This window comes from Tarenaya hassleriana, unplaced genomic scaffold (genome assembly GCF_000463585.1).
Source record: "Tarenaya hassleriana unplaced genomic scaffold, ASM46358v1 Cleome6, whole genome shotgun sequence".
NCBI classification, from domain to species: Eukaryota; Viridiplantae; Streptophyta; class Magnoliopsida; order Brassicales; family Cleomaceae; genus Tarenaya; species Tarenaya hassleriana.
In genome coordinates this window covers 2,108,656-2,119,033 of record NW_010968505.1, presented here as the reverse complement: position 1 = coordinate 2,119,033, position 10,378 = coordinate 2,108,656, and the positions used below count along the sequence as shown (strand labels likewise).

General features: G+C 37.1%; 1 protein-coding gene and 1 long non-coding RNA gene across 4 annotated transcripts in view; one reads left to right on the top strand and one right to left on the bottom strand.

Moving 5' to 3' along the window:
• Nucleotides 1–1,574: 1,574 nt before the first annotated feature.
• LOC104799693 (G-type lectin S-receptor-like serine/threonine-protein kinase RLK1) lies at nucleotides 1,575–3,434 on the top strand. The gene has a single exon (XM_010522332.1). The coding sequence runs from the start codon at nucleotides 1,575–1,577 to the stop codon at nucleotides 3,432–3,434; it is 1,860 nt and encodes a 619-aa protein (XP_010520634.1).
• A 4,535-nt stretch (nucleotides 3,435–7,969) lies between these two features.
• Nucleotides 7,970–10,378, bottom strand: part of LOC104799087 — a 3,038-nt gene continuing 629 nt past the window's right edge. Inside the window, exons 2-6 of one of the 3 annotated variants that reach the window (XR_769522.2) lie at nucleotides 10,130–10,219; nucleotides 9,684–9,812; nucleotides 9,374–9,596; nucleotides 8,765–8,923; nucleotides 7,970–8,276 (exon numbers count right to left, since the gene is read on the bottom strand). This is a non-coding gene — a long non-coding RNA (uncharacterized LOC104799087). Of the gene's footprint in view, nucleotides 8,924–9,373; nucleotides 9,597–9,683; nucleotides 9,813–10,129; nucleotides 10,220–10,378 lie in introns of all 3 variants that reach the window. The other 2 variants (XR_769521.2, XR_769520.2) reach the window with 2 other exon arrangements.

Genomic DNA, 10,378 nt, shown 5'->3' with positions numbered 1-10,378 from the left:
CACAACGCATTTCTACATGGTGATTTATCCGATGAGGTGTACATGAAACCCCCACCGGGTTTCCCTGTATCGCATCCGAATCACGTTTGCCGACTTCGGAAATCTCTTTACGGCCTTAAACAAGCTCCCCGTTGTTGGTTCGCGAAACTTAACACCGCTCTTACCCGATATGGTTTCCAGCAAACACAGAGTGATCACTCTCTGTTTGTCCTCCAGAATGCATCTACACGCATTCATGTTCTCGTCTACGTTGATGATCTACTTGTCACCGGTAACTCTGCATCGGGTGTGTTAAAGTTCAAGGCCTATCTCAGCAAGTGTTTCAAAATGAAAGATCTAGGACGCCTAAAGTATTTTCTTGGCATCGAGGTTGCTCGAAATCCAACAGGAATATCTCTCTGCCAGCGAAAATACACTCTCGATCTTATTGCAGAGACAGGTCTATTGGCTGCGAAACCCGCCTGTTTTCCACTGGAGCAGAACCACCGTCTTGCCGTCTCCGACAGCGAAGTTCTCTCCGACCCTGAACCTTATCGGCGGCTGATTGGAAAACTACTTTATCTCCTCGCAACACGCCCCGACATCACATATGCTGTTCACATTCTATCTCAGTTCATGCATATCCCGCGCCGCGATCACTGGCTTGCTGCACTCCGTGTTGTTCGTTATTTAAAATCCCGTCCTGGCCAGGGAATTCTGCTCAGGTCTGATTCTGATCTCCGTTTGTATGGCTGGTGTGATTCGGATTGGGCTGGTTGCCCAAGTTCTCGTCGGTCTCTGTCTGGTTATATTATTCAGCTCGGATCATCCCCTATCTCCTGGCGTTCCAAACGACAGAATACGATCTCTCTTTCCTCGGCTGAAGCAGAGTACAGGGCCATGGCGGTCGCTACCTGTGAGCTCCTCTGGCTAAAAGCACTCCTCACTTCTCTTGGTGTGCATCATCCCGATCCCATGTTGCTGCATTGTGATAGCCTGGCGGCGTTACATATTGCTGCGAACGACGTTTTCCACGACCGAACGAAGCATATCGAGGTCAACTGTCATTTTCTCCGCCATCATATCAACTCTCGACAAATCTCTACGCGCCACGTTTCTTCCTCCAATCAACTGCCAGACATATTTACCAAAGCTCTCGGCCAAAAGGAGTTTGATGTTTTCCTGTCCAAGTTGAGCATACATAATCTATATGCTCCAACTTGAGGGGGGTAAAAGGGAAATAAGCTAAAAGGAAACTTTATTTGTTTCGAGCTGTATATCTGCAATCTTTGATTGTATTTCCATAGCTGTTTCTAGGTTAGAACTCTTCTATTTTGTGTATAAGTCTGTACCAAGAACCCTGTCAATGGCAAGCCGCATTGTTTATTCTCTGCCCGGTTTCAATACTTGTTAAAAATCAATAATAGTTACTTATATGTGTGTGTGTGTATATATATATATATGTTTTTCCATTATATTATTAGTACCTCAATCGTAAATTTGTATGGATATATGTGTAGGAGTTGAAAACGGATAGTGTTCTTTCGTCGCGTCAATCAAACAAAAACTTCACCAAGGGAAGATTCCGCGCCCATATGCTCGAATACGGGAATCTTGAACTGAACGTCGTCAACCTTCCGACCGGAAAGTATTACGGTGCGTACTATAGCTGCAAGACCGAGGATCCTCGGACAGGACCTAACTCCGGGTTTCGCCTCGTTTACAACGAGTCGGGCGAGTTATACATTTCGACACGGAATGGCACTAACATCCAAATCCACGACGGGAAAGGTATTGTTATCCCTTCCAGGGATTTTTACCATCGCGTGGTTCTACATTTTGACGGAGTTTTCGCTCAGTATTACCATCCGAAGACCGGCGGTAGTAATGCGACGTGGTCGATGGTTTGGTCTAAACCGGACGACATTTGCAAGGCTTTGACTAACGGTCTCGGAAGCGGTGTGTGCGGATTCAACAGCGTTTGCGTGGGCGAAAATCAAAGGGTTAGCTGCAAATGCGTACAAGGGTTTTCCCTCGTAGATAAGAACAACGAGAATGGAGATTGCCAGCCGGATTTCGATTCAGGCTTTTGCAATCGAACGAGAAACGATTATTCGTACGACTTTATCCGGCTACAAGACGTCGTTTGGGAATCTTCGGATTACGAGGAATACTGGCCTTACGAAGAGGAGAACTGTCGAGTTTCTTGCTTGCAGGATTGCTTTTGCGCCGTCGCGAGTTTTATAGGCAGTAGTTGCAGGAAGAAGAAGTATCCATTGTCTAACGGAAGACTAGATCAAAGCCTTGACGCTCGAGCATTCATTAAGGTTCCTAAATCCGGAATTTCCGCCGGAGATATTCCTTTTCCGGCTAGGAATCCCAATGGAAAGAAACAGCTCAGTCAAAAGGGCTTGGTCATTACAGGTTACACTCTTCTTGGAGCTTCATTACTTCTCAACTTCATCATACTCATTGCTTTTCGCAGTCGAAGTCACTGTTCCTTAGCCGACAAGAAAAAGGATTCAGGCAGCGCAGTAATCAAGTCGAATCTGCATGTTTTTACTTACAAAGAGCTCGTGGAAGCGACGAGTGATTTCAGAGATGAGGTCGGGAGAGGCGCTTTCGGGATCGTTTACAAAGGCATGATAAGAACCGGCGACAATAACACTGTCTTGGTCGCTGTCAAGAGACTCGACCGAGTCGCTCAGGAGGGAGACAAAGAATTCAAGAACGAGGTGAACGTGATAGGCCAAACCCATCACAAGAACCTCGTGAAGCTCGTCGGTTTCTGCAAGGAAGATCAAAACCATCTTCTCCTCTACGAGTTCTTGCCCAATGGAACGCTGGCGAATTTCCTGTTCGGGCATCCAAAACCGGTTTGGAAAGAGAGGACGAGAATCGCCCTCGGGATCGCGAGAGGGATCTTGTATTTGCACGAGGAATGCGACACCCAGATCATACATTGCGACATAAAGCCTCAGAACGTTCTCCTAGACGATCACTTCAACGCAAAGATCTCGGATTTCGGGCTCGCCAAGCTTCTGATGATGAACCAGACGCATACTCGGACCGGAATCCGCGGAACCAAAGGGTATATTGCGGCCGAGTGGTTCAGGAACACCCCCATCACGACGAAGGTCGACGTTTACAGCTACGGAGTGCTGCTTCTAGAGACCATATGCTGCAAGAAAGCCGTCGATCTCAAGGACAACGTGATTTTGACGTATTGGGCATACGACTGTTTCCGAAAAGACAGGCTGGTCGATTTGATCGTCGGAGATTACGAGGCTACGGACGATATGGATACGTTCGAAAGATACGTTAAAACCGCGATTTGGTGCGTACAAGAGGATCCGACAGTAAGGCCGAACATGGGAAAGGTGATACAGATGCTTGAAGGTGTTACACAAGTTTGTGTTCCTCCGAATCCTTCTCCGTATGATGCATCGTATTGATTATATTTTTTTAATCCATAAAATCTAATGTATTTCTTTGTTTTGTGTGTGGAGATTTATAAATACATATCCTACAATGAAAAGAAAACACAAATAACGAGTTCGAATCGATCTTAATCTTATGGTGGAGGAAAATGAAAAACTTGCTATCTCCTAAAAAAGTGTTTATATAAACATTTTGTCTATGATTTTGGTTTAGTTGTGAGATCAGAAGGAATTTGTGGTCTAATTCATAAATTAGAGAAATTAATCTTGCCGGAATATGGATTTAATTGCCCTAGGGATATATTTTTGATCGATTAAATATGCATCTAGCACTAGGGATCTTATTTTAAGAGAGACATATATATATATATATAGATATATATGCACGAAGCTTTAAGCAATATGGGCCAAAGGCCCTACTAACCTAATTTCGGTCCATTTCCATATGGTGTTGGACTGTTGGGCAATGGGTTTTGTACCTTCAAGGCTTCGACACATTTTAAAATTTTATATTAATTTTGTTGAAAATTTAACATTTATTAAAAATCATTATGTTTAATTATCAATTATATTTTCTTGTCACATCTTGATATCGGCACCCGATGAATATATTTTCAGAATCTACTTATATATATATATATATATATATATTATTTCATTTTTAAAACTATTGTTGATTTCACTACAAGTTTGTCCAAAATCAGAGAAGGTTTAGGCCAACCAAGAAGAGGTTACAGCAAGAAGGTAACTGAATTATGTTGATCTCCTATGATATTGCTATATAAGGGTATTTGCAGAAACTTTGAAATATTTCATTTGCTTGGAAATCTATATGTTGACAACTCTATTATATTTTTATATTCCGTATTTTGCTATTCATTCAATCTAGATTTTCATTTCATATGTGATTATTATGTAATATTACAATGAACAATATCATCATCAACATCGTCTTAATCTCAAGTTAACGGACAATATAGAAACGTTTATTTTAAACATGTACCCTTTAAAAAATAGTTGTTAAGAGGTGAAAATTCATTTTTCTTTAAGTAAAATGAGAAGAAATTAAACTTTTCAATACAAATTTGACAAAGAATTTTAGATGCGTTGAACAAATAAGCAAATGGCATTGTGGGTTGTAAAGGTCTACCAAACATCATCTATTGGAACTTTATTATAAAAACTAAAACTTGCCCCATTTTCTTCTTCACGTGATGCCACATGCAAATGTACATAACGCTCAGCAATATATATATATATATATACATATATATATATATATGTAAAAGCATGAGCATATGCAGCAATGAAATTGAGATCTTTAATCCGCATGAAAGGTATCTTGAGCATATTGTCCAACGAATCAATTAGACAGTTTCACAGATTTTAAGAAATTTGTTTTGAATAGAATGCCTAAACGAGGACGGAATCTCATCTTGTACGATCCATATAAATTATAAATGAAATATATATTTTTTTTTAAAAAACGTACATTCATTCATGTTAATGTTAATGTTAATGTTGTCCACCGGAATATAACCTTTAGGAACAAATATAATTAGAAAATTTCTCCTCTCCTTTTAATTTGTTTTATGTTGATATAAAACTATAATCTAAAAAATCAACTTCTGATGTACATACACACACATATATATATATATACATAACTATTATATTTTACATGTTCAATATTATAGATCAACCAAGATCTGAGAAAACATTGCTTTGAATGGTTGGAGTTTTTGGAGTTTTTAGAATTCAAAAATCTAAAAAATTAATATTTACGTTTTTGTAAAAAAAAATAATTTAAAAACTTAAAGAGAACGGAATGTGGAATTCGTTGATAATTTAACATTCTAATGGCAGATCCCTCTATATGGTTACAACTTACAACCATCAAAATCTGCGAAAAACTCTAATGAAAGAAAACTAAAAACACAATTTAATTAAACCCTAAAAAAAGAACCTAATGAATCAAAACGGAATAGACTACTTACGAATATGAAATCATGAGAGATCTTTGGAGAGCTCATCACGAGTTGTTTTCCTGTTCTGTGTCGGATTCGAACCGCTCCTTGGAGCTCTTCTGAGGCTTGTCTTCACTGTCCTGCCCATATCTTCTAATGATGTTTTCGGGTTTCTTGCGGAGGAAGTAACGGCGTACGCTGAGACCAACAGCCTCCGAATTCGATTCCGATCTTCGATTCCGGCTCTAACCATACCGTGGTTCGTATTGGGAAGAAGATACGGAAGAGAAGATACGGCTAAGAAAGCCGTCAAAAGCAACGGAAACAGTACAGCAAAAACTCTGGTTCTTGTTTTCATGGAGGTTTTTTTTTTTTTGTCGCTCGCTTCCTTCTTGATGTCAAGGAACTTCTGAGTGGATGTTACTTCTTCTTTCTTTTTTTCAAGAGATTATGATTATCGAAAGGGTTGCACTTTAGCCCTTCAGGGTGTTATATATATATATATATATATATATATATATATATATATATATATGTGTGTGTGTGTGTATACTTGAGTAGTCGCTGAGTGTGCTTACCGACATTCCTCCGTCAACAATATTTTGTAAAACAATAATTAAATATTTCTCCTCACCTGCATTCAAGTAATTTACTCGTTCCTTAAAAACTTTCGTTAAAAATCCATAAATATTAGTTATAAAACAGAAAAAAAAAATTGCCATTTTTTTTTGGTGTATTTCTAAATGTTAGAACGAGGTGTTTGAGTAGCAGAACGATATGAAATAATTTGATGTATACGTGTCGGATATAAAACATCGAATAAAATGAGAACATATGGGTACCTTAATAGACAAAACCACGGAGCAATACAAGGATTTAATAGAAAAATATTTTATTTTATTTTTACAAGGAAAACATAAATTAAAACACATGAAATAGGATTTTTTCGAATATTGTAGGCGTAAGCATTATTTACTTTAATTTCGGAATTTTATTTTTAAAAATTGTATTATGCATAAATTCTTATTTTTTTTAGTTTGTCGTTAATAAATTCTTACTAATTCTAATTTTATTTTTCTGATCATTAATAAGTTTTGATGAATAATTTAATAGTTATCACAATACTCTCCAAGTATATATAAAATTCGCATATTTTATACGAGATTAAGACATTGCACACAAATATTTTAATAGGCAATTCAAAATAGGGTTTTGGTGGCAGCAAAATTTGACTTGATGAGCACATGTTCTTCCATATGATTATCATGTGCACAAGTACTTAGAGAACCAAATCAAGAAAAAAAAAGTTTTTAATTATTTTTATTAATATATAGAAAACATATACCAATAAATATTTGTCGTACGCATATCTTTTATCAAGAAAAAAAAAGTAATATATCAACAAATTTTTTTATTGTACATATTTTACTTTTATTATTGGACCAAATCAATTGACCTTTGGTCGGAAACCATTGAAAAGACTTGTAAACAGTCTGTTTAACTGTTTTAGATACCTAATTTTCAGGTTTATCTAACAACAATGAACAGTATAATTCGATATTTGATTTGAAATTTAAATTTTAAAAAAAATTTAATCACTAAATTTACATCATTAGTAGTAGTGTATGACGTGTGCTTAAATCTTTTGCCAAGATTTCCCACGAGGTGTCGACAAACTGTTTATGTGTATAATTAGAGACGAATTATATATTTTCCGGATGTCAAAAACTATGATTAGGGTTTCCATTTGGGATGTGATCCTAATAATATTAGGTTTGTGATTAGTCTTCGCCTAATTGTCCTCTTGATTTGCCATGATTATGTTTCTCCCATTGCCACTATTGTTAGTCAAACACCAAAGAAATAAAGAGCCGAGATTTTGGTCGGAGACTTGAACAAATATCAAATATAAAAAAATATAGCGCAACCGTATTTGAATTTTTGAGGAACGTAATTGGTCCGTTGTTTCAGGGTTTCAGTAAATAGGGATGATAAACAAGGGATTTATATAGAGATATATATATATATATATATATATATATATATATATATATATATATATTATAAGAAAATTATCGTTCTTTTTGTGATTTTCTTCTCTAAATTGGGTATTTCCCCCTAAGAGGTAAGGACTCGGAAGCAGCCGAGATCATAGCTTAAATTATTTTTGTAAATGATAAAAATAATAATTTGTCTGACAAATATCTGAAATTTGCAAATAATTTTTCACCGATTCTCATGTGACCCATCACATGAGAAACCAATCCAAGTCGCATCCCCTTACACTTTTCACTTTAAATATGACAGCTCGGTGTTGCAGTTTTAAGTGATTCAACCTCTTTAATTTGTTTCGATTTTCTCAAGAGTTCTTAATTATTAGGTATGATGATTATTTACATTTTTGTAGACTTGATATCAGTTATTTATTCAAATCAAGAAAAAATTATTTACATTTTTTAAAATCTCATTTCAGATATATAAAATCAAATGGAATAACCTATGTTGCATCTAATCTAAGGTATGAAACATAACTTATTAGCTTTTATCAAGTTAAATTAAACGAATGTAATCGAAATATTAAAATAACTGAACCAAATAAAAATATTTTTTAAATATGAACCAAACCTAGATATAATTTAAATAAAACCGGAATAAAATCTCAATATCTGAAGATAAACACTTGCATCACTTCTTGTCTTGGTGATAGAACCATCCTGTTCTGTCTAACTTTGAGGTCTTTTCTGCATTTTTTATAGGAGAGTTGAAATCATAACGTGGAGAAGAAGGGAACAATAGAAAGACGACGAAGAATCTCTTGGAAGACGCGTCTTCGTCTTGTCTTCTCGTACTCGCAAGTGCTTTAAGAACATGCATGCGGCGTTTCCAACTGCTTCAGTTGACGTTTTCAGACCGTAAAATTAAATACTGTAGAGAAAATTCATGGAGGGGGCAGAGCAGCCAAGCAAAAGAGGCAAAAGAAAGGCCAAGATCTAGTCATAGTCAATCCACACATCACATGAATCCCAAACCCTTTATCTAATACTAAAAAAAATCATTTTTTTGAAAGGGGTTTCCTAATTAAACCCCTTTTTCCGAGATCATTGATAGAAATCAATTCAAAAGCCAACTTGTTTGGGGAGGTATGAATCTCGGGCGATGGCGGCCAGCCAAACTCGACTAACCCTAAGGCCTTAATCAGTTCTAGCTCCACTTATTTCCTGGCTCTTAAACCCGATATGAAAATCATTTTTCGAAAGGAATCTTTTCTTCCTCTATAACATGCGATTATGTAAAACCGAAACACAATCTTATACCTATTGCTTTGCAATTGCATACAAAACCAGACTATATATATAATAGTTTTGGCAGATCAAGAACCTGAGATTTAGGGAGATCAAGGGACCTCAGAGAAAGTCTCCTTCCTCGGCTGCGTCTATGGTGCTTTGGCAAAGATAGTTCCTTCCTTATTGTGGATTTAGGGTTCCCTGAATGCATTCTTGCTTTACTTTCTTTGTCTGAGATCTGACTAGGGGCAAGCTGTATTGGAGTTGACAACAATAGATTCTGTAAAAGCTCTGGTTTTTTCAGTTGAGAACTTGATGACGAAGGACATGCAGTCTATTTCAAACAAATATATCCAACATATTTACAGATATGCACTGAACGATTGCTTTCGTAACACAGTTATTTGAAAGAATGTTTTGGACCGGGCAAGACCCAAGTGATAACTTGTTCGAAACCAGAACACAAGACTGCTATTAAACTACATTTGGGAAATGATTTCTACGAGCATGCACAAGTGAAGGGTAGAAATAAATAAAGTAAATAGGTTCATCGGAACTGCATAGCCGAAGAAATCATGGAAGGTCAACTGATGCGATCATAATGAGTGACAAATCATGTCGGAGGCAGTAACTCAGACAATGCTCGAGACAAACTGAATTTCAGAAGAAAAAAACGATAAAGCAAAAGAAATAAAAGGCATACCTCCTGTATACCCATTTGTTCCATGCCTCTTTCCGCTCCTTTCCAATATCCAAGACCTCAGGAGTGCTAGGGTTGGCTTTACATTTGAAAGAAGCCGAAAGAAGTTTGTATAATCAACCTTATGGACCGCCATAGTGTTAAGAATGTGCCTTGTTATACTTAACAAGACCGAGCTTCTTTATCTTTCCGATCTGATATTCATCACCATGGATTTTTCCCATTCCTATACCAAGCCCGCGACCAGGATGTCAAATTCCATTCGCTTCACAAGAAATAGAACTGAATATATATTTTTGGAAAACAAACTTACCTCTCCTATTGCAATAATTTGCCTCCTCATTTATCAGCTGAGCAACCACTAGAGTTTTAGCGAACTGTGCAACATTCTGCAATCCTTTGTCTGGCTGATTTGCAGAACAGTATCTTTGACCAGAGAGGCCTGTTGTTTTCAGGGTGTAACTCGGATCAAATGGGTCTAAGAACCGAACTGAGCCATAATCTATGGCCAAACCCAAAATGCTCATGTTGTCAAATGTATTTTCATGCAAATCTAAATAGCCTCTGTAAATAATGCTATCAATGATATGAATGCCAAAGGCTGATTCCTAGATACAGTATCGGTGTCTCTGAATATGATAAATTCTTGGAGATCCAAAACCGTGGATGAGAAAATGGAACAATGTATCATCTCGCAATCAGAAATGTTTGATGGAACTTGATTTATGCAAGGTCTACAACAAGAAAACAAGAAATTACCTGCATGCTTGTTCGATGTTAGATCCATGGCAGAATCATCTCATCACTTGGCACCAGAAAAATATTTAAGGAACATCTGGTCTTTGGATCCTGAAAATCAGAAATATATTATCAAAGGCCTGACATGAGATACAGGGAGAAGGAAGAACAAGCTGGGGGAAAGAAGCAGCCCATTCAATGTGAGAAAACACCACATACATGTCAATAACACTGTGAATCAGATGTCCTAAGAGGCTTAACTTCCTGCTG